General features: G+C 35.6%; 2 protein-coding genes and 1 long non-coding RNA gene across 5 annotated transcripts; 2 read left to right on the top strand and 1 right to left on the bottom strand.

The window, feature by feature from the left end:
* The first annotated feature begins 489 nt into the window (after positions 1 to 489).
* LOC131802599 (uncharacterized) lies at positions 490 to 1906 on the top strand. The gene is made up of 3 exons (XR_009342284.1): positions 490 to 1190; positions 1250 to 1763; positions 1823 to 1906. It is a non-coding gene; the product is annotated as an uncharacterized LOC131802599 (long non-coding RNA).
* Positions 1907 to 2218: 312 nt separating this feature from the next.
* LOC101898460 (nucleolar protein dao-5) lies at positions 2219 to 15681 on the bottom strand. Of its 3 annotated transcripts, none has more exons than XM_059122936.1 (5): positions 14833 to 15681; positions 4832 to 8258; positions 4281 to 4762; positions 4045 to 4219; positions 2219 to 3626 (listed from the first exon to the last, which is right to left on the bottom strand). In XM_059122936.1, exons 2-5 carry the CDS (start codon positions 8211 to 8213, stop codon positions 3409 to 3411), a joined length of 4257 nt encoding a protein of 1418 aa, XP_058978919.1. In that variant the 5' UTR covers positions 8214 to 8258; positions 14833 to 15681; the 3' UTR covers positions 2219 to 3408. The 3 variants fall into 3 exon arrangements, with proteins under 3 accessions (XP_058978919.1, XP_058978918.1, XP_011290231.3); XM_059122935.1 differs by having other exon boundaries at positions 2219 to 3629; positions 15449 to 15681; XM_011291929.3 differs by having other exon boundaries at positions 2822 to 3629.
* A 6442-nt stretch (positions 15682 to 22123) lies between these two features.
* On the top strand, positions 22124 to 22785 carry LOC101898750 (HIG1 domain family member 2A, mitochondrial). Its single transcript, XM_005175023.4, has 2 exons — positions 22124 to 22345; positions 22428 to 22785. Exons 1-2 carry the CDS (start codon positions 22198 to 22200, stop codon positions 22592 to 22594), a joined length of 315 nt encoding a protein of 104 aa, XP_005175080.1. The 5' UTR covers positions 22124 to 22197; the 3' UTR covers positions 22595 to 22785.
* Positions 22786 to 24660: the final 1875 nt, after the last annotated feature.

Raw genomic sequence — 24660 nt, 5'->3', positions numbered from 1 at the left:
TTATTTGGGTAAATGTGGAGCCTGCACAAATTGCCTCATTACAGCCAATTCTGTTGGAACCTTTATATTCGTAAATGTGGACCGTTAAAGATCATTAATAATACCAAACATCCTAGGAGTATTACAAAAGTCTAGGCCAAATGTATTCCTATTAATATTTAGTTTGTAGCAAGATTTTTTTGTTGGGATTAGTTTTTAAGCATTTCAACCTCATGCTGATACTATTCTCATTTGCCATCTATTATCCATTTTTAAAAAAAGCTACTCCATAAAATATGTATCTACATCACCTCCGACCATCCCAATAATTAATGCACACAAAAACATAGAAACTTTTGTTAAAACACACCGTTCTGTTTTTTTGTTTGTTTTTATTATTATTATATTTATTTATTTTAATATGTTTAAATTGTTAATTTTGTTTAATTAAAAATCTTAAGATATTTAAAGATTTTTAATTTTGAACGTTATTTTTCATCTGTTCTGCTTTTTGTTGTTGTTATTATTATTATTAAATCTATTAATCTTAAAATTGATTATATTTTAATTTATTTGTTATTGATTAAAGTTAAATGTCATGTTCTTGCATATATGTGAGTGAATAGCAATTAAGAGGGGGTAGGGGGGGGACAATATTTAAACTTATACATGAGAATTACTGTTGTTGTTGTTCTTTTTATATATTTGCATTTCGTTCTTAAAATGTTGATTATTGCCAAAAAGTAATTGTGGCAGCAGCAGGGGGAAGAAGTTTATATAAATTTCTACAACTATCTTTCAATAATCTTGTTAGAAGCTTAAAATCTAAAGGGGGAAAATTGCTGATTTTTTCTGTTCTTTCCCAACATACCAAAAATACAATACAGCTTGAGAACAATATTATAAAAATATAATTTTTCAACAATGCTTGAGAAACACTTATGTTCCACAAACATTTCTCAAATCTGTCCTTTCCCAACATACCAAAAATACAATACAGCTTGAGAATAATATTATGAAAATAGTTTATCATAAGAATTTTTCAACAATGCTTGAGAAACACTTTTTTGCACAAACTTTTCTCAAATCTGTCCTTTGTTGACAAATTTGTTTTGATTTTTTTTTGTGAAAATTGTCAACAAAAAATTATTTTCTTTGGTTAAAATCAAAATCACGCGAATTTAGGACCCATTTCCGGACGAAACTCTAAGGTAATGATGAATAATAAATCTGGGAATCTGTAGTATAAATTATTTCAATCTCATTTCAGAATGGAGGCGTCAAAAAGTTGCAGGAATTCAACAGAAGTGAAGAATAAGTGGAGGAGATACAGAAGCTCAAATAAGGGGAAAGAAAGCATCTAGGTATCAAGGCAACAGGATGCAGTGACAGCTGGGATGGCAATCAATGAATGAAATGTGTAAAATAATTAAAAAATGAATAAATAAATATTTTTTACCATTGAAAAAATAAGCTTTATAAAATATTACTTTCGTAAGCTTATTCTGCAATTACAAGAATAAGCTTATGAATAAGGGTTCCTTTTCGATTATTCTATAATTGTTAAACAAACATTTCTCAATACATTCTCAAGATTTTCTCAAGCTTTAGGCTTATGTTTGTAAGCTTATTAAAATATTATTCTCAAGTCAATTTGGTATGTTGGGTTGTTGACAAATTACTTTTAATTTTTTGTGAAAATTGTCAGCAAGAAATTGTTTTCTTTCATAAAAGAAAACCAAATCACGCGAATTTAGGACCCATTTCTGAACCGAACCCTTAAGGTATGGATGAATACTAAATCCGGGAACCTTTCACATAAATTATTCCAATCCCATTTCAGATTGGAAGCATCAAAAAAGTTGCAGGAATTCAATACATGTGTAGTCTTAGTGGAAGAGATGCAGAAGTTCAAATAAGGGAGAAGAAAGCGTCAGGGTATCAAGGCCACATGAGGCAGTGATTACTGGGAGGTCCATCAAGAAAAAAATGTGAAAAATGATTAAAAGTTAAAAAAATAATATTTTATACTATTACAAAAATAAGCTTATTTTAATATTATTTTTGTAAGCTTATTCTACAATTTCAAGTATAAGGTTATAAATAAGGGTTCCGTTTCGATTATTCTATACTTGTTACACAAACATTTTTCAATGTTTTCTCAAGATTTTCTCAAGCTTAAGGCTTATGTTCATAAGCTTATTGTAATATTATTCTCAAGCCATTTTGGTATGTTGGGTTATTTTAAATAAACAAACACACGTGGGAATTAATTGTACGAAATTATTACATTTGTAAAATGTTTTTTGTTTTTCTTTTTTTTTTTTTTTTTTGGAAAAAAATGAGGTTATAAACAGTTTGTGTATCGGCAATGGAGTTTGGGTTTCCAGAAGTTTGAGTAAAAACATACAAAAAAATATGGAAATCACGAACAATTGAACTTTTAAAGGAGACGAATTACAACATATCCGAACTTAATTTATTTACAATTATATATATGAAAAAAATTGTATTGAAAATCATTATAAAATATACAAAAAATGATTTTGCATGATTTGCGCAAAAAAAAACATAGAATATTTCACTGAGTAATAAAAATAAAACTGCAACTTCAATAATCATTAACTGGGTTAATCATTATCGAAATTTTGGGCAACACACTATGGATCATATTGCACATACACCCCATAGACTCCATTTTATCAGATAAGTTATCTCCAAAAGAGACTATGGGTTTGCCTTACAACGTTAATCCATGCATGCTCAAAAATATTTAAAATATTGAAAATGATTTCCATTTTTTAGTTTGTATAGATATTTTGAAATTGTTACAAATAGTACATTCTTATGAATTTCATAGACTAAACAATATATTTATTACTTGTACATTAAATGCACAACAAAACACGTTTTAACATAAAAAATTATAAAAAAAATTAAATTCCGCTTAAATTTACAATGTTTTGTTAAAAAATCCAAATCAAGTGAAAAAATAGTAATAATTATATATATAAATACGCACTTAATTGTCGTACACATAGAGGGTTTCTTCATCATCATCATTCATTGTCTTAAATTATGAGAAATATTACACAGATTTTGTTGTCAATTTGCATTTGAAAATGAAAACTGTTCATAAGTTTTGGAAAAAGGCAAAGTATAAGGAAGAGTTTTGTTTTTATGCTTTAGGGTCCTACTAACAACTAAATTCTTTTAAAATATAATATAGATTGGGTTTCGTACAAAGGAGGAGGACAAGGGGAATATCAAATATATATAAAAATAAAACATAAATAGAAACTTAAAAATACCAACTAAACCTAATAGAGTTTACCTTTTTAAGTAATTCATCATACATTCTACATTTAATTTGTGTATTTTATTTTCCTTTGAGTTGGTGAATATCTCTAATTGTTTTTGTTTCATGTTTTACTTTCGACTTCGGGAAGTCCGATTAAGACTGCCAGCGGTACCACCATTATCACCCAGAGTTGTTGCAGCACCATTACTACCACTGGCAGATGAAGAAACGGTGGCGACAGATTTTGTGGAGCTTGTTGAATTGGAATTCGATACCGTCGTTGGGTTTGACTCGTTAGTGTTGGATTTATTTGAAGGCTGGGATTCCTCCATCGAAATATTTTCATCTGCTGAAAATATTACACACACACATATTGTGAAAAACAAAAAAATAGCATTGCATACGAAATGAAAATGTTTTATGGTGGTCCAATGGAATGATGTGTTATAAAATGTATGACAAATTTGAAAAAAAAAATTGCTTAGTGGGAGTGTGTGCGGGTGAATATTATGATCATTAACAATAATTCCAATGCAGCATTAGAAAATTGAGAAGGTTTTGTATGATGGTATGAGTTTGGTAACTCCAAAGTATTCAATTGATATTCATAGAATTTCCTATAGTTTCTCTAGGGCAGATATATGCATGTTGAAAATGACAATTGATGTTACAAATATATGGAGACCCATGACATGATTTTTTAAGTGATTAAACTATATCGCCTCTTTCTGTGGAGTTTCCAGTGTCTCACTTCTTCGACTTACTCTTGGATTTTGTAGAAGATGATTTTGTATTATTAATTGAGGTTGCTGGTTTTTTAGCTGGTGTTGAGGATTCTTCGGAGGAGCCAGCATCTGTAAGAGATTTCCTTTTGGCTGCTCGCTCACCTCGGGTAGCCTTTGATGTCGATGGGGATGGTGTAGGTGTGGGAGATGTGGTCTATAAAAACAGATATATTCATAACAATATGTTTGTATAACATTATTTCCTAGATACTCACTTTTTGAGGTACATTTCTAGATCTAGATGTTGTAGGCGTAATGGGCGATGCAGCTCTGGCCTTGGCCAAAGGTGATCTTTGTGCTCTTGGCGTCGCCTTTGTTGCACTCGCTTGAACCGTGGTACGCTTTTGTGTTGGTTTATATTCTGCATCAGATTCATAATCATCTGAACTTTCCTCATCATCTTCATCGTCGCTGTGATTTGTCCTCTTCTTTTTACGTTTGGTTAAAGTTTTCCTTTTCTTCGCTGGCGATTTGCGTGAACCCGACGATGATGTTGCCCCAACACTTCTCTTTCTTTTATTTGCATTGGTTTTGGTCGAAGGTGTTTGCGACGCAGGTGCTTTTGCTAACGTTGATGAACTGCCTCCTTTTCGGGACTTTTTACCACCACCCGCACCAGATGGATTTCCACTTTCACCATCAACCTGGGATGATTTCTTTTCGATTTGAGATTCATCTTTGAATAGGGAAATATCAACTAAAAACAAAAACAACATTAGAATCAATTATAAGCAAACCTGCACAACTGCATTCAACAAATACTTACGTCCATCGGGATTTTCTTCCGTCAACTCGGGTCTTGGCACTATACCCTTTTCCACATCAATTGCCTTCTTCAATATACTCTCAATGCGCGTTCTTTCCGACTTCGGCAAACGCATATGACCTTTATCAATGCGCTTCAGTTCGACTGTTGTTAGCACACATTCAATATCGGTGTGATCATAAAAATCTGGAATATATACATTGCTGTCCTTGGGATCTTCAGACAGCCAGCGAATACTAATGCGTGGTGACGTGCGATAAACGTTTTGCATGGTCTGACACAAATAGAATGTGCCTTCGGCATTGCGCACCGCCATATACTCATTCTTATAGAAAACAATGAGACGATCTTCACTTGACATAGGCTTGGGTGAATTTGAGGCCTCGCTGGCCGACAGTTTGGTAATGAAGGCCAGTTCTGGAAGTGGACTTTGGTACAGAATTGTCTTGAGACGATGACGTTTTGATTTACGATCTGAATCATCATCTTTAGGCGTTGATGGAGCAGAATCGGACACCTGGGGTTCGGGTGCTTTTGATTTACGTTTAGGTCTGGCTGGCGTCAGTTTTTCTTCTGTCGGCTTTTCAATGGATTTATTTTCACTAGTGGTGCTGCTGGTGGCTGCTGTGGAAGGTGTCTTTGTTTTGACGGTTGACTTCGGGGCACGAGTTTGTTTTTTGACTGGCGTGGAAGTTTCAACTGAAGTTGATGTAACAGCTGCCGAACTGGAAGTGGTTTTGCTGCTATCTGTTGATTCCTTTGTAGGAGTAGTCTCACTAGCATTTGTTGACGTCGCCGTGTTGCTCTTTGTCTGAGAACTAGATTTGTCCTTCGCAACGTTCTTGGGTGCTATCGCCTTTGTTTGCTGCTCTTTTGGAACATCTTTAGCTGCAGCGATTGATTCATTGCTCTCTGCTGCTGCACAAGCAACCTTTTTGGGAGTCACTTTCTCTTTATCTTGCTCTTCTACCACGTGTTCTTTTGTTTCCTTTGCTTTCGTTTTATTTTCATCTTCTTTATCCGTCTTCTTTTCTGGGGCCTTTGCTTCTTTTGCCTCCACTTTTTCAACGGATTTGGTTTCAGTATTGGCAGGTAAAACTGTTTCCGAAATAGTTTTGGATTTTGTTTGACCATCAACGCTGTCCGATTTTTGGGGTATGGGTGATACTTTTGCTTCTTTTGTAGTGGTGTTTGATTTCTCGTTACTATCCCCTTTCTTTTCTTCGGGTTTCGACTCAACATTTGCTTTATTCTCAAGAGGTTTCGGCGAATCGTTTTGTTTATCCGTTTTGGCTTCTTCAACTACTTTTGTGTTTTCTGTTTTCTTTGAAGCTTCAGTAGCAGTTTGTTCTGGCACAACTTTCTCTTGTTGTTTAGTTTCCACATGCTTAGGCTGATCCGCTAGAACATTCTTGGGAGCAATTTCCTTTGTGGATTCGGCTGCTTGCTTTTCAGGTTTTGATACTTTCGCTTCTACTTCCTCCGTTTTGGATTCAGTTGCTTTTGATTCAGCTACTGGTGTTTCTGTCTTGGATCCATTCTTTGTTTCAGCCACTGAAACTTTGGTGGTTACCGATGTTTCTGTTTTATTACTTCCACTAAGCTTTTCGGCAACTTTTCCTTGTCCTTCAGGAACAACTGGTGTTGGTGTTGAATTGACCCCTTCTGCGACATTTTTATTGCTGCTACTTTGCTCTTTTACTGGTGGCTCTTTTTCAGAAACATTTGGTTTTGCCGCATCCGTTAATTGTGGTGTTGATGGTCCCGTTGCAGTTGGTGGTGTAGCTATGGGTATTGCTGGCGGAGTTTTTAAAGCACTGCTACTGGGAGGAATCGTATTAGTCTGTTGAGGTGGAACAGGTGGAGCTGTTACAATCGAAGCAGTGATATTAGCTGGCGTGGTCGGTGTCACTTTGTGAGGCGATGCTGTTGTTGTGACAGTGGCCGTCGTTGGAGACGCCGACGTAGTGCTGTTGCTACCCACTTTATTGGTCATTGCATTGGCTGTATTGGCCGCCACAGGCGTTTGCTTGGTCAACTGCACTGGTGTGGACTGTGGTGACTTTAGGGCAGCCCCTGTAGCCCCTGTATCTGCATTTGTTGCAGAACCCGGTTTAGCTGGACTAGTCGCATTGTTGTGTGCACTGCCACCAGCATAGGGCTTTTGCAAATTTTGGTTATGCCCTGGAGGTGGAGCGGCAGATGTGTTTTTATTCGCCAAATTTGTGGGTGGTGTGAATTTGTTTTGTTGATGCGCGGCACTAGGCATCGCCGACGTGGTAGGAGGTTTTGAGGGTGTCATTGATATGGATGGTGGGGGAGCTTGGGGATTTTGGTGTTTATTCATGCCAGAAGTATGACCCATATTGGCGGAACCACCCCCCTTTTGATGTGAGCCAGAGCTGCTGGTTGGCGGTGGTGTTATTAAACTGCCACCTCCTACATTGGCACCTGACACTGGTGTAATTTGGGCGTTTGTTGGTATATTTGGAGTCTTCATCTGATTAGTTAAAGGCGGCGGTGGTGGAGCTGCCGAAGCCAATTTATTATTGCTGGCCGCCGCTACTTGTACAGCAGCTGACAAATATCTCTGTTGGAATTGCTGCACAGCGGCTGCTGTCGACAGTGCAGCAGCGTTCTGCTGTTGTTGATGTTTCTGCTGCTGTTGTTGCTGCTGCTGATGTGACATTGCCGTCGTAGTGGGAGTTGGTGGCACACCCTGTGGCATAACTTGTTGTTGACCCAAATGTGAGCCACCTTGAGGATTAACTCCACCATGCTGTTGTTGATGCATTTGTTTAGCTTGCATTTGATACTGGAAAGCTTGTAATTGTTGCACAAAATTGCTTGGCAACGCCTGCAATGTCTGCTGTAGCTGGTTAAATGTGGGATTTGCAGCTGGATTGCCATTCGCCTGTTGTTGATAGGTTTTGTTTAACAGTTCGGCGGCACCAGGAGTACGTGTTAATGCCAAAGGTTCGCCACCTCCGCCAGAACTAGAACCTCCACCGCCTCCCCCTAGAGGAACGCCACCAACCGGAACCCCACCACCAACACCACCCATATTGTGATGTTGCTGCTGCTGTTGTTGTTGGTGTTGCTGTTGTTGCTGCTGCATTTGCTGTTGAAATTGCAAAAACTGATGTTGTTGCTTCAACATGTTCTGTATGCGTTGTTGTTGGAAAAATGCATTCAAGTCAGCCTGCGAAGACTGTGGCAAAGGATTTTGGCCATGAACTAAATTTTGCATTTGTTGTTGAATGCCTGCAAATGTTTTTGCTACTTGTGGCATATTATTGGGGCCATTGGGAGGGCCTCCGCTACCACTACCACCTCCCATGCCGCTGCCACCAGATCCAGGCGGTTTTTGATTGTAACTCATCTTGACATTCAATTAAATGTGTGTATAGTTGCGATAAAATAAAAACTGCAAAAGATGGAGAAAAAAGATCATTGGGTTTGGATTAGATATAGACTAAGTAATTTTTAAAGCTAACTAAGACAAGTGAAATAGTATCAGTCGGTTTTGCCGACAGATGTATAACCCCAGGCTTGAGTTATAATTATTCAAATTGTTGACCCTTTATGGGTCAATATTGACCAAGTCCTAGGACATATATAAATATTACAACGTGCCAGATTTGGACAATATCGACTACTTCCTATACTTTATATGAGATATGTGCAAATTTTTGGAAAATGTGGAAATATGCGTGAGATAACATACAGGGTGAGATGAAAGAACTACAACCAACATTAGACTGCTGCCACTCCGGCAGCTGTTAGAATTATTCCACTGACAACTCAATATATTGTTTACAAGCGTACAAAAGCGTTGTGGTGAGAATTTTCCAGAAAAAAAGTTATTCGTGATGGTATTCAAGCGTGATAGTGTGACTTCTTTATATTTGGCTGGAAAACCAAAAGTGATTATCGTTAGAGCACACCAGCATTTAAATGTGAATAAATCTACCATCGTACCATCGTTCGTTACCGTGATACTGGTAGCGTAGCCCGACGACAAGAAATTGGACGGAAGAAAACAGCAACATCAGCAGAAATGGTTCGAAAAGTAAAGAAGTAAAGAAACCCGCGTCGCAATGGCCGAAAAATGGCTCGTGAGCTGAATATATCGCAATAATTGTCCAGCAGTTTGTAAACAAACAAAATGATCGTGTTTACTTGACAAAGAGGTCAGCTGTGTGACCATGGTGATGGTGTGGGCCGCCATAATAGCCGATGGACGCTCTCTGCTCGTATTAATCGACCGTGGCATCAGAATAAATGCCGAATATTATAGCGAAAATATTCTGGAGTATGTATTAAAGCCTTGGGCACGCAAACATATTGGCCGCAGACCTTGGACATTCCAACAGGACTTAGCACCATCGCACTCAGCACGCGCCACCCAAGAATGTTTAGAAAATTAGGTTCCTCGCTTCATTTCCAGCGCACAATGGCCGTCAAAATCTCCGGATACCAATCCGTTGAACTATTGTGTCTGGAGTATTTTGGAAAGCAAGGTTGGCACTAAAAAATACCAAAGTGTCGATCACCTCAAGCAGGCGCTTCGCCGGAAATGGGCCAAAATACCGCAGAGCAACATTCGGGCAGCGTGTGACGGTTTCATTGGCCGTTTGAAGGCCATAATTCGTGCCAAAGATGACCAATTCGAACATATCTAAACTTATTCTGAAGTTTGATGCTATTTTCGACATTATTTTGCTTTCACTCAATAAAATAAAAAAAAATGTAAAAATTATGGCGTTTGACTTTGTTGCAGTTTTTTAAGTTCACCCTATATACTTTGTGGGGTAAAAAATGTATATTTCGAGGTGATATAAACGAAATGAAAAACTTAATATGGTGGAGGGTATAAAAAGAAGGTATAATCAGGACCAATATTGTCTAGGAGGATCTCATAAAGTATCAGCAAAGTTATGAAACCTGCAGAGCTTTGCGGTCCTATACCTTGGATATTTTAAAACTTGTCTCAAGTTAGAAACATTCAATACTTTCTATTTTTCCATTTCAACTTAACTTCTAAGGGGAGGAAGAAATTAGAGTGCACGAAGCAAAATCAAATCGAAAACAATTCCCAAATTATGTGTATAATTAATTCGTACATGTAAAATTTGCCAAGTACATATGTATGTGTAAACATGTGCGAATACTTTTGAAATGTGTGTTCATCAACACACACACACATCAACACAATAATTAGTGGTAATAATCATAAAGTTAATGATGTCTCCACTCTAATGCAACACATTGTGATTTTTAAAGTACCGGTGATTGACTTCGTAACTTGGGTTTGGTTATTGCCAAATATTCTTACATTGAATGTAAGTTGACAAAAATATAAACACACACACACACACACGATTGAATACTTTCATTGAAATGGCTGCAACATTTACGCCAAAAAACCAATAACAATTTTTCACGTTCAACGAACTTTTGTTTATATTTGTTTGTTGCTTTTGTGACCGAGTTCTCTTCAATGGCCAAATGGGCTGTGCCATTTCTATTGTAATACTAACATTTAAAAGTAGCAAAAGATTCCTTTGATGGTATTTAAGTGTTTGCATGCTATATCGAGGGTATAGGTATATTGAAAGAAAAGCACTATTCCTGTACGAAATGAAAAGAAAATGTACATCGGGAAATAATTTGGAGGTCATTGTGCCAACGATATTTGTTTTTTTTATACCCTACACCCAAAAAAGAAGGGTTTATTAACCCCCGTAGACCCCATAAGTCTTTATTTTCAGGATTATCATAAAATGCTGAGTCAATTGAAAGATGTCCGTATGTGTATCTGTTGAAATCACGATACAGCCCACATTATTTGACATAGAGCTTCAAAATTTGGCACAACAATTCGTGTTGTGCCTAGGATAGTTGGTATTGAAATTGAGATATATCAGTCCATTTTGGTATCGTCGCCATATAACGGTACCTCCCAATATTAGGTATTTTGATGATTTTCGACCCATTTTTTCACGGATTTGTCTAAAAATTGACATTTGTAGATAATAATGGATTCTAGGTCCGATGGCGGAACATAGTAAGTATGCGTCCACGTTTTCGTATAGGCCCCATATAACGGTATCTACATATATTCGGTATTTTGCCACATTATTCCACGAATTTGTCTAAAAATTGGTATTTGTAGGTCATAATTGGTACTAGCTCCGGTGGTGGAACATTTTATGTATAGGTCCACGATTTTGTACAGTCCCCATATAACGGTACCTCCCGATATTCGGTGTTTTGTTGATTTTTGCCAAATTTTCCACGAATTTGTCTAAAAATTGTTATTTGTAGTTCTTAATGGGTTCTAGCTCTGGCTGTCCTAATACCAAAGATGTAGTATATTTTCAATATTAAGAATATACTTTTTGAAATTTTGACCTTAAGACTATTAAACCAGAAGTTATGCGAAAGATTCTATTCAGAAAATTAATTCCTTAAAGGAAGAGGCCGCCATCAATCTTACAACACATTCCAATACCGGCTGTGCGACAAGGTTGCCCTCGACAGTTAAATCTTATTTGGCGAAAAAATTTAAATATAACAAATAAAAAATAACTAGAGTTTGGAAATTCTTATAAGGTTGGGACAAGACAATGAAATATAATTAGACAACAAAATATCAAAAAAACAGCGATTTGGTTAGAAATTGGGACCAAAAGGCTTCAAAATACCGAAAAACAAGTGGTTCCGTTATAAATCTTGGGAGTATTAGAAACACCTATGCCATTCCTTTAATGCTTTAGAATTTCCAACGAATATTTCGAGGTATTGTCAATGGACAAGAAAATGGCGGAATGTAAAACAAATTATGCTTGGAAAAACTTTGGTTTAATTGTGGGCATGTACACTGGAGGTAGTCACTGCTTACATCTTCGACAACAGACTTTTTGAAGCAGATGATCCATAGATCAATCTACTGGGAGCCACCTTGAACTAATTCATTAGCCTTCTTAATTACCCACTATGTTGCTATGTACTGGAGTCAAGAATTGCTCTTGCATTCAAGAATGGCTCTCGCTTTAATGCCACTTCACTTGACATGTATAGTCACTGGGCCTTTTATGTTATTGCAGAATTCTCTTATCATTTCGACTGTCTTCTTAATTGCAAGAATGTGAGTGTTTAGTCATTGGGTTGATGCAGAATATGCCAAAATAGGTGTCATCATTCATAATGGAACTGTCTGTGTAAATGGCCAGACCGTCCAAAGGAGGTTCACCATGAGGCGCCCATATTGGGTATCGGGTCAATGTAATTAAAGTGGATCCTGGATTCCAGCTTCCCGTAGTCTCAGCGCACTCCTTGATCCTTGAAAATTAGCAAAAATACTAAGCACATTTAATGCAGATTGGGGAGTGTTTTTGAGAGCTCCGATTGTCAGTAAGCGCGTGGCTCTCTGCACTGAGGTTCATTTCGACATGAGAGCCCTGGACTTAATCGCATGTCACCAGACGAGGAACCCATAGATCGGAAAAGGACGGACCCCAGCTCTTCCCTCTAGCGTTCCTTTTTGTACGCTCCTCGATATTCGTTCTAAAGATCGTATCGAAGTTTATGGCCTTTTCTGTAAAGTTCACTCTTTTTATTGTTTACTCCCAGATCATTATCAAGAGGCCAAGGAGACAGTTGTGCTAGTGCACTTGGCAGTAGGTTTGAAGTAGTTGGAAGAGATCTACAACTTATCCGCTTTACTACGTCATCGGTATACGAAATTATCTTCAAATGCTACCATATGCGACCCCTTGTTGGAAAGGTATATTCATATATTATCTAAATCGATATAGTAGGTTCGGGTCTGTGGCCTGTATTTTTTGGTCCGAGCTTCAAGTAAAACATACGTTTTTATAGTTATTGCAAAATTTTACTGAACCAAGATTTGTATATTTCCCTTTGCGACAGTATTGGGTTGGTAGGTTGTTTGGTAAGTAAATTTTTTGTCATAGGCTGTAGTTCCCATTACGAACTTCAAATACGAACAATTCCGGTGAATAATGTCCCTAAAATTATTAAAATACCGAAAATCGGGAGGTACCGTTATAAGGGGGCTATACGAAGACGTGGACCTGCATTCGATTTTTTTTTTGTCATAGACTGTAGTACCCATAGCGAACTTTAAATACGAAATTTGTTACAATTCCGGTGAATAATGTCGCACAAATCATAAAAGTACGAAGTATTGGGAGGTGCCGTCATATGGGGGGCTATACGAAGACGTGTACCTGAATACAAAAAATTTTGTCATAGGCTACAGCACCCATTACGAACTTCAAATACGAAATTTGAAATAATTGCGGTAAATACTGTCGCTAAAATCATGAAAATACCGAATATCGAGAGGTACCGTTATATCTGGGCCATACGAAAACGTGGACCTGCATACGAAATTTTATTCCATAGGTTGTAGTAACCATTAAGATCTCCCAATACGAATTCTGAAACGTTCCAGTGAATCAAGTCGCTGAAATCATCAAAATACCGAATATCGGGAGATTCCGTTAAATGGGGGCTATTCGAAGACGTGCGCCGGCATACAAAAATGTTTGTCATATGCTGTAGTACCCATTGCAAACTTCAAATACGAATTTTCAAATAATTTCGGTAAATAATGTCGTTAAAATCATGAAAAATACCGAATATCGGAAGGACAACAGACAAACATACGGACTTCGCTAGACCGTCTCAGAATTTTACGCTGATCCTGAATATATATACTTTGTAGGGTCCATTATAAATATTTCGAGGAGTTACAAACGGAATGGCAAAGCTAATATACCCTCCATAGAATAGTGGAGGGTATAAAAATGTCTCGACAGCAAATGGTTAAGATTTATGCTAGCATTTTTCAAACTTTGATACAAGATATGAATCAGACGCACCTACGATCGGACGTTCTCAATTAACAAACTAAAATCCCATTCATCGTAAAAAAAATTAGAAGTTACTACTACTCTAAAATATTGTAAACATGTGTAGTATGGAAACTAATAGCGGAATACGCTTTTAGTGCTGTAAACACAATATAACCATTACTTCTTCATATTCAACATAACAGCCACTAATGATTTCAAAGCAATGCAACAAAAATGTACCTGAATATCAATTCAAAAACCTATTAGAAGTCAATAGGGACAAATCAATATTTCTTCAGGGTTAACGCAGGTATAGAAAATTTCACTGTGGTGTATTTGTTGTTTCAAATTGAAACAATAACGACCGACCAACACACAAATGTGGGAATTTCAATCGATCAAGATACACAAACGCAAGATAGGTACAAAAGAAATCAATACAGAAGACACAAAATGACCGGGAATATTTTCAAATCGCTTGTAAAGGATGGGACGACATCCAACAATAAATCATTCATTCGAAACCAAAAAGTTTAGATTTTAGTTTGAAAAATAAAACCCACACTCTTCAGAAGCAAAAACACAACGCATGGCTAAGTGATGTGGCGCGGCTTTTGAACGAGGAGATGATGATGGAGCACTAAACACAACCATGCACAGCTAAACACGCACACACACCACAAAAGTCAAATACACCACACTGCAAAACCCAACAACATTGTAGATTGAACGCGCAAACATTTAAACACCAATACGCGGAAACGCCAAGTAAAAGCCCCCCCAAAAAAGCAAAGCAGTCAATGTGGATCACTCGAATACAGCATATTTCGCGCAAATACACATCGACACTTGTACAACAACAACAACACTAAACGTATTCCACCGACTAAATGCTAAAGAAATAAAGCGAAATGTACAAACAAAAGTGGATGGAGTTTGTTAAGGCAGAAGCAAGTAACGCGTTCCATCGCTCTGGCCTGCGTCAATATGGCTAACGTGGTCGCGCGCGCATTTTTCATTGTGGCCAAAATGTAATCACATTTCTAAAATTGTAACAGAGAACACCAACAAAAACAATAATCCGAACAACTCTTTAATCTGGGGTACACTTACACTTGATTAACTTTGTCGTGTTCTGGTTTTTTACGGTTCGTCTTGCTGGCCAAGTTAGAAGGAAAAAAACAAAGGTCGCGTTTTAAAATTTGTTTTAATCAATTTCTGTACTGTTGTCACCACCGTCAGGCTCTCTCTCCCTCTATCGCTCACACAATCTCTGATTACCGGTTTTGGTTTTTGTTGATGTGATTGCCGCTGCCGCCGATCACTCTCCAGTAATTATTGTTGTTTTTATATTTCTATCTCGTACAGCAAATTTGTATCGGAGTTAAGATTATACTTTTTACTTGATTTGATTATTTCATTCAAAGATTTTGTGAACTATTTTGTCAATTTGTCCCATGTAGCGCGCCATACATGCATCCCCATACAAATTAAAGCAATACAAATTATTTTGTATTTTTCCCACAGCGTTTGCTGCTTCTGCTGGCGTTTTCTTTTTTGTATTCTGTTTCCTACACGTCGTTTTCTTGTTAATAATGTTGTTTGGCTATGCTATTACGTTGTTCATCATTATTTGTTTCTCCTCGTTTTTTTTTTTTCTTCCTTTCTGAACACACAATATTACAACAAACACACAAACGAATATATGTACATAACTAGCGGCACGAACCAGCAAAAAATGTTTTCCTCGAATTGTTCACATGCACTTATTTTTGTGTAAAACACTGTACTTTTTGCGATATTTTATAGATCATGTATTCTCCATGGCAAATATTACATTTTAGTGCAGATTATTTTGTTTAACAATGACACGTAATGTAAAAATTTGTTAAATTTTTCTTCAGCGAGACGAAAACGAAATTTTTTCACAAAAACCGAAAGCACACGAATAAACGTAGCATTGCCAATCGTTGGCATTAGGAGAAACAGTGTTGTATTTATTATAAACAGAGATGCTACGTGATGCCAATGGGCGAAGTTAGTGGACGACGTATTGTATGGTGAATGTAGTAACTGTCGTGTAAATGATGCGTTTACATTTGTTGAGTGAACATTTTCCATAAAAAAAACAGTAAAGAATTGTCAAAAGTCGGGCGACGCCTATCATGGGACACCCTAAGGTAAAACAACTACCTGATTCCATTTTATTTCTAAATAGGCCTAAATAGGCAGAGGTATTTCTGCGTTGTATGAGATACCTATTGCCATATATCATTGTTTTGGAAAGAAACACATAAATGGGAACTAAAGCAAGATATTTTCACCAAATTTGAAATACTTGCTTTTAGGCAAATACTTTAGGTCTGTCCTTCGACAATTGAACAAAAAATGCTCAAGGAAAAATTAGTCCATGCGGAAAACTTGTAGACTAATATTGCTTATAGCTTAAAACTCCTGGCATTATTACTACCATGGTAGAAGAATACCGGTAGTCGCATTGAAACAGCTGCTGGGACAATGAACTGTCAAACCAATTTTGGAACTGACATTTTTGAATGAAAAATTATTCAAATTTGTAAAAATTGTTAAAAAAAACGTTTACCATATTTACCTCCAATTGTCGTCGTATAAAAATCTACTTATATTGAAAAGAACATTTTAAAATTGTTGACATATCAGTGTTCCCAAGAGTTGATGCATCTACCTGTATTCTTCTATCTATTTTACTACAAAAAATAGATGTAAACTTATTTGCTAAATCGAAAATGGCAACCCTATTCTAACGAACTCGATTTTGTCATTTTTCAAATTAAAATTATTTGAATACATATAATATTTCGGTATTACGTGAAATATCTCCGTAATCTATTATTTTCGGCCTTCCTTGGCACACAAAATTTGTCTTTTTCCATTTATCTTGATAAAAAAACTTTTGAGTTTTGCCTTATTAAGGCGAAGATCATATGTTTTATGATTTAAGTGTTTGTTGGCAACCCTGTTGTGATTAGTTCAAAAAATTGTGGTGCTCCGTGCTTTTGAAAAAAAATTAATAGTTATTGTGTTATTAAATTAATTAATCTGGTAAAAAAGTGTTTAAAAGTGTTCAATAGTGATTTGTAACTCAAAGTGATAATTGGTGTAGTGTTTTAAAATCTTGTTTTGTGTTTTAAAGTTATATCAATTTTAAAATTGTGTAGTTTTACATTTTCCTTTTATCCTCTTTCTTTTGTTACATTAGCTAATTAGTTGTTGTAACATTATCGTCTTGTTTTGTTTGTCATCTCAAAAGAGTTGCCAACATTTAAAAAAAAAATAAATAAAAAAGAATAAATATAAATAACAAAAATTCCAGCTACAGATCTAATCTTAAATAAAATATTTGGAACTTGTGTATTAAAAAAGAAATAGTTATAATTAAAATAAAGAAAATGTCGTGCCCTTTTGAATTGTGTAATATTGTTGCTGAGGATGAATTGTGTGTTACCTGTTGGTTTTGTCTTAATCAATGGCATGCAAAATGTGCTAGGATTAATGCAAAAGTAGTAGACACAATTAGAAATAATGTTGGTGTTCGTTGGTGTTGTGTGCAATGCAGGAAACTCTCTGCAGACTTTTATAATTTTGTAAAGGATTTGCAGTCGGAATTGACATCGATGAAAAAAGATTTTTCCTCATTATCACTCCGATTTGAGAATTTCTCTACATTGTTTGAGAAATACCAAGAGTTAGATGAGTTTGTGTCGTCACCGTCAGTTTCTGGACAGAAACGCAAAAGGGCTGCGAAAAAGGCACCAACTAAGGGAATGCCTAGTCGCAAAGCAATAGTTTCTGTTGAGAACACTGTTCCACAACCGGTCTCAGTTAATATCACTGATACAACTGAGAATGGACGTGAACAGTCGTATGCCAGTGTTATTACACACCCAGTTCCGGTAGATAACAGCGGTATAGGTAAAGGGGTAATTAATCCTGATGTTATGAATATTGATAGTGAGGTTTCTAAGAAAACCTCACAATCTACTCGTGACATACAGGAATTATCATTTCCTTCACTTATCACTAGTGATCGTCCCGAGACTGCTACTGGCAAAACTCAACCTGTCCAAAGATCATTATCGATGGCCCCCGCCATGAAAATGATATTTGCAACAAGGTTTGCACCAGAAACAACGGCCGATGACATAAACTATTATATAAAATCAAAAATTGAGGGAGATTACTTTTTGAAATGTTATAAGCTCCGATCTGCATTTTCTGAAAGTAGATCTTCTTTCAAAATCGTTGTGCCTGACAATATTTTTGTACAGTTGATTTTAAAAGAATTTTGGCCTGCTAGGGCATTTATTAAAGAATTTGTGGAGAGATCCGATAATTTAGCTCATTTGCCTCTTAGACCAGACTCGGTGCCAAAAAACTAAATGACTCATTTTCTATCTGCTATCAGAATGTAAGGGGGCTTAAGACAAAATTAACCAGTTTATATACTGATAGCATTGGTTTCAATTATAATGTATTGGTTTTCTCCGAAACTTGGTTAAAAACATCTATATTAAATAGTGAAATATTATGTTCAAAATATCAAATATTTAGAAAAGATCGTGTTTGTAAAAAAGGTGGTGGCGTCCTTATTGCAGTTGATACCAAATATACCACTAATTTAATTGATCTAAATGATTTTCTTGATATAGAATTTGTTTGTGTTTCCATTGAATTGGGCAAATCTAAATTGTTTGTAACTTGCTCTTATATTCCCCCCTCATCTTCACTTGACATTTATAATCAGCATTTATCAGAAATAAATTTAATTACTGAAAAAATGAAAGATTCCGATCGCATTCTGATCCTTGGTGATTTTAATATGCCCTCCATTAAATGGTTTCCAATGCCAGATTCTGAAGCTTTGATTCCTTTGCCATCTGAAATGAACAGTACCCAGTATACATTTGATGTTGTAAATAGTTTGTGTGACTTAAATCTTTATCAAATAAACAGTGTAAAAAATTCGCATGGCAAAATTCTTGATTTGGCGTTTGTAAATATAACACAGCATTTTGATATATTCAGAATTCCTCCAATATGCACTCCTGAAGATATATACCATCCAACTTTATATATCTCCATGACTCACAGTTATGTAATTGAAGAAAGTCAGTCCGACTCATTTAAAACTGTCCTTAATTACAAAAAAACTAATTTTCGAAAAGATTAAAAATAATGTTAAATCCAATCCTAAATCTTTTTATGATTTTGTTAATCTAAAACGAAAAGTTTCCTCAAAGCCCTCAGTATTGAAATATAACAATAAAGAATTTGTCACAGGCACAGATATTGCTGAATGTTTCGCAGATTTTTTTGCCACAACCTATTCTAGTACATCTTGCCAAATTAAAGATTCGTATCCTTATAAGTTATCACAGGCTGATCAAATTTGTATGCCTTTTCTACAACGTCATGATGTGTCCAATAGTCTGCGTAGTTTAAAATCGATTAAATGTCCAGGACCGGATGGCATACCTAATATAATTCTTAAATATTGTTCAGAAACATTAGCACTTCCGTTAACTATATTGTTTAATTATTCACTTAAATTTGGTCACTTTCCTACTTTTTGGAAAAAATCTTATATTATACCTTTACATAAGTCTGGTAGTCTTACTAATGTGTCAAATTATAGAGGAATTGCAAAATTAAGTGCCATACCAAAATTGTTTGAAAAATTAATTACTGCAGTAATTTCACAGAAAATTCAATCTATATTGAGTCCATATCAGCATGGTTTTCGTAGTGGTCTTTCAACTACAACAAATCTTATAGAATTTACGTCAACAGTAATAAAAGGATTTGTTCAGCGTAAACAAACTGATACAATTTATACCGATTTTAGTAAAGCTTTTGATAGGGTTAACCATGAACTCCTAATATATAAATTAAATTATATGGGTTTCAACACAAACTTAGTCAAATGGATATCATCTTACTTACAAAATAGATCACAACTAGTTTTGTTTGAAGGGTATCTATCCAAAACGATTAACGTTCCATCGGGTGTTCCGCAAGGAAGTCACCTTGGACCGGTCCTCTTTCTTTTATTTATCAACGATTTACCTAATTCCATAAATTACTCGAAATTGTTAATGTACGCAGATGATGTTAAATTATTCATTTCCCATAATTGTGATAAACGAGCGAGTTTACTTCAAAACGATTTAGATAGCCTTTTTAAATGGTGCACGTTAAATTGTATGGAGTTAAATTTAAGCAAATGTAAGCATATGTGCTTCTCCAGATCTTCTTCTCTGATATTAAAATATAATATTGACGGTCATTCATTATCAACTGTAGATTCATTTGTTGATCTTGGCCTCTTGATGGATCCAAAATTAAATTTTAATAGCCATGTAATAACAATGGTAAATAAAGCAAATGGTGTTTTAGGTTTTGTTAAACGGTGGGCCAAAGATTTTTCTGATCCATATATAACAAAACAGTTATTTACGTCTCTTGTTAGACCTATATTGGAATACGGTTCTGTTGTATGGGATCCCCAATATGCAATATACTCAGATAAAATAGAATCCGTGCAAAAACAATTTCTGCTATTTGCCTTACGAGGTTTACATTGGAATAGTGATTTTGTTTTGCCTTCTTATGCTAGCAGGCTAAAATTAATTAGATTGCCTACACTTAAAAGCAGACGTATTATGTTGAACTCCATGTTTGTACTAAAAATATTAAATGGTAATATACCCTCAGATTTTCTGATTTCATCTATTAGAATTAATGTTCCGTTTAGATCTAGTAGATACTACCAATTATTATATACTGATTTTCACCGCACGAATTATTCAATGGGCGAACCTCTTAGTAAAATGTGTGTTGACTTTAATTCTGTGTACTGTAATGTAGATTTTGGTATGAGTTTAGAAGTTATTAAATCTAGAATAATTTTATTTTTAAACAATTAACATACATGTGTTATTATTTGACAAACTAGCTGATGAATTAAATTCTGTAGCTGGTTTTAAATTTCCTACTGAATTCCCATTATGATGCGGATCATGATGTGTACGCGATCCCTCCGTAAAGGGAGGTCGCCCCCTCGGTCGGCAGGGGTGGGAATGTGAGGCGTGGGAACGTTCGAAGTGTTTGTTTTCTCTTTCGAGACGAGCTTAATGATCTGAAATTTGCAGTGAAAAGGAAAGCCAGATAGACACTATCACACACTCACCACTATGCGACGCGTTTCGCCGTTGGTTAAGCGGCTCATCAGGCATATTTGATGTGGATGATGGCTTACAAGGGCCGTTCTCTGGAAAGTAGTATATATTTCGAACTAATTGCAAATTAGTATATGCGAATTATACACTAGAAATTCTCCAGGTTCGACTCAAGTTCTATTGGCAGATCTTTTTCACAGCAACGTTTTGTTTTTGTAGTGATGGATTTTTTGTCCACAACAACTACATTGCTTCAATGCATACACTTGTTTTAGTGCTGCTTTAGGAAGACGGGTTAATGGCTCTGAACGTAGAGACGGCAACTTCTAGTTGGCTGCACACAGAGGTCCGCGGTTCAAATCCCACAGCCAGGCTCGGCTGAATTTTTGAGTTTTGCCTTATTAAGGCGAAGATCATATGTTTTATGATTTAAGTGTTTGTTTTCTCTTTCGAGACGAGCTTAATGATCTGAAATTTGCAGTGAAAAGGAAAGCCAGATAGACACTATCACACACTCACCACTATGCGACGCGTTTCGCCGTTGGTTAAGCGGCTCATCAGGCATATTTGATGTGGATGATGGCTTACAAGGGCCGTTCTCTGGAAAGTAGTATATATTTCGAACTTATTGCAAATTAGTATATGCGAATTATACACTAGAAATTCTCCAGGTTCGACTCAAGTTCTATTGGCAGATCTTTTTCACAGCAACGTTTTGTTTTTGTAGTGATGGATTTTTTGTCCACAACAACTACATTGCTTCAATGCATACACTTGTTTTAGTGCTGCTTTAGGAAGACGGGTTACTTTTATTTAATTTTTTTTTGGCGTAAACTTAGAAAAAACCGTAAGGATACTTTCTCTGAGTTGTTGTATAGTGCCCCTTAAGGTGCAAGTACACAAAAAGCTTGAAGTAAAGGCTAGGCATATTAATGTCAAATTATAATGGAAAACGACGGGTCTGTTGTCCCTTTATGAAATGTCATAAAATATGCCTAGCCATGACTGCAAGCTTCTTATGTACTTACAACTTTAAAGTTGTGTGTTCTTGTAATTATTCCCTCTTTATATTTTTACTGCATTGTCAAATAAAACACGCCTTTTATAAACATACTTAGAAAGCAAACGCCGTCATTTTTATAACACGGCTTTAATATTTATCGTTTTCATAACATTCCAGACCAAATAAAAATACGTTTTCCAACACTACATTTCATATTTCACCAGAAAGAAGGAAAACAAAACATAAAAACACGGCAAAATGAGCTCCCAAACACCCGAAAAAGTGCAATTACCCGATGAGGAATTGGATTGGATACAAATGCGCATTGAATCTGGGCCTGTGTTCCCGGAGTCAACCAAAGAGAAGATGATGCGCAAGATTAAGGAAAATCCCTTGGTACCAATCGGTAAAGCAGCCATGAAATTTACTTATATAAGAAAATAATTGCAAATATGCACATATCGTCATCCACCCGTTCTCTATTATAGGATGTATAGCTACAGCGTGTGCCTTGGGTTATGGCCTGTATAACTTCCGTACGGGGAATCGTAGAATGTCCCAAATGATGATGAGAGCACGTATTGCTGCTCAAGGCTTTACAGTTGTGGCCCTGATTACTGGTGTGGTGATGACATACGGAAAGAAGGACAAGTGAGTCTTGAGCAATGTGTCATCGGCGTTTTCGTGAAATATTTGGTTTGAAGAAAAGTGTAACAGTCGTAGCCTGTTGCATTATTTCATATGTTAATGCAGAAGTTAGTGTTGAGTATAACTATCTAGTTTATAGTATTTTGTAAAGAAAAAAAAACTTAAATGTTGAAAATAAATAGAGCTGTGGGAATTGTATTACTGTATTTAAAGTGCACTTATCGAACATGGTTTTAAATAATTTTATGTGTAATTATATGTATTATGTTTGTAGTTGAACATTTTTGATAATCTTGTCCGCAAATAGACATTTTGAATGAAGCAGCCAAATTCGGAATATTCTTTTTCAGGACAAAGAGTTACTACTTTCGTTTCTTTGTAGGCCACTAAAAACGATCTAAACTTTTGCAAATCCACGTCACATATTTCACTTTTATATTGAACGGATCGCTTGTATCGAACTCCTCAAAATCACACCTAAGGCCTCAGCGAGCAAGTATCTACGAATACCAAGTAGCAGTGAGTTGTGCAAATAAAAATAGTAGTCCCTAACGTGTATATCCCGTCGATTCCGACCACATCAGCACTGGATGTGATAAACATGGAATGCGTGTGCTCTTCTGTAGTCGGTAAAACATTGCCGATATAGGTAGATACACAGGATTGTTGTCTTTTAGAAATGTAAAAAATAAAACCCTAGTGTTCTCACAATACGTTAGTTTAGTAAAATTATAACCTTAGTCAATTATAGCTTTGGGAGTCGATTGAAGTTCCTCGATTTGTGGGTGAACTAATAAAAACTCCTTAAATATTGAGCTTTCGGCGTTTTTAGCTATTATTTGTGATCGCTTTTATAAGAGTGAATTAATAAAAACTTTAAAATGCCCATAACTCCTTAAATATTGAGTTTTCGGCGTTTTTAGCTATTAGTTGTGATCACTTTTATAAGAGTGAATTAATAAAAACTTAGAATGCCCATAACTTCTTAAATATTGAGTTTTCGGCGTTTTTAGCTAATATTTGTGATCAATTTTTTAAGCACGAATTAAGAAAAACTTTAAAATGCCCATAACTCCTTAAATATTGAGTTTTCGGCGTTTTTAGCTATTATTTGTAATCACTTTTTTAAGCACGAGTTAACAAAAACTTTAAAATGCCCATAACTCCCTAAATATTCAATTAATAAAAACTTTAAAATGCCCATAACTCCTTAAATATTGAGTTTTCGGCGTTTTTAGATATTAGTTGTGATCACTTTTTTAAGCACGAATTAATAAAAACTTTAAAATGCCAATAACTCCTTAAATATTGAGTTTTCTTTAAAATGGCCATAACTCCTTAAATATTGAGTTTTCGGCGTTTTTAGCTATTATTTGTGATCACTTTTTTAAGTACGAATTTATAAAAACTTTAAAATGCCCATAACTCTTAAATATTGAGTTTTCGACGTTTTTAGCTATTATTTGTGATCACTTTTTTAAGCACGAATTAATAAAAACTTTAAAATGGCCATAACTCCTTAAATATTGAGTTTTCGGTGTTTTGCTATTATTTGTGATCACTTTTACAAGGGTGAATTAATAAAAACTTTAAAATGGCCATAACTCCTTAAATATTGAGTTTTCGGCGTTTTTAGCTATTATTTGTGATCACTTTTATAAGAGTGAATTAATAAAAACTTTAAAATGGCCACAACTCCTTAAATATTGAGTTTTCGGCGTTTTTAGCTATTATTTGTGATCACTTTTATAGCGGTGAATTTATAAAAACTTTAAAATGGCCATAACTCTTTAAATATTGAGTTCTCGGCGTTTTTAGCTAATATTTGTGATCACTTTTATAGGGTTGAATTAATAAAAACTTTAAAATGGCCATAACTCCTTAAATATTGTGATTTCGGCGTTTTTAGCTACTATTTGTGATCACTTTTATAAGAGTGAATTAATAAAAACTTTAAAATGGCCACAACTCCTTAAATATTGAGTTTTCGGCGTTTTTAGCTATTATTTGTGATCACTTTTATAGCGGTGAATTTATAAAAACTTTAAAATGGCCATAACTCCTTAAATATTG

Source organism: Musca domestica, unplaced genomic scaffold, assembly GCF_030504385.1.
Source record: "Musca domestica strain aabys unplaced genomic scaffold, Musca_domestica.polishedcontigs.V.1.1 22, whole genome shotgun sequence".
NCBI classification, from domain to species: Eukaryota; Metazoa; Arthropoda; class Insecta; order Diptera; family Muscidae; genus Musca; species Musca domestica.
This window is presented reverse-complemented; position numbering and strand designations above follow the sequence as displayed.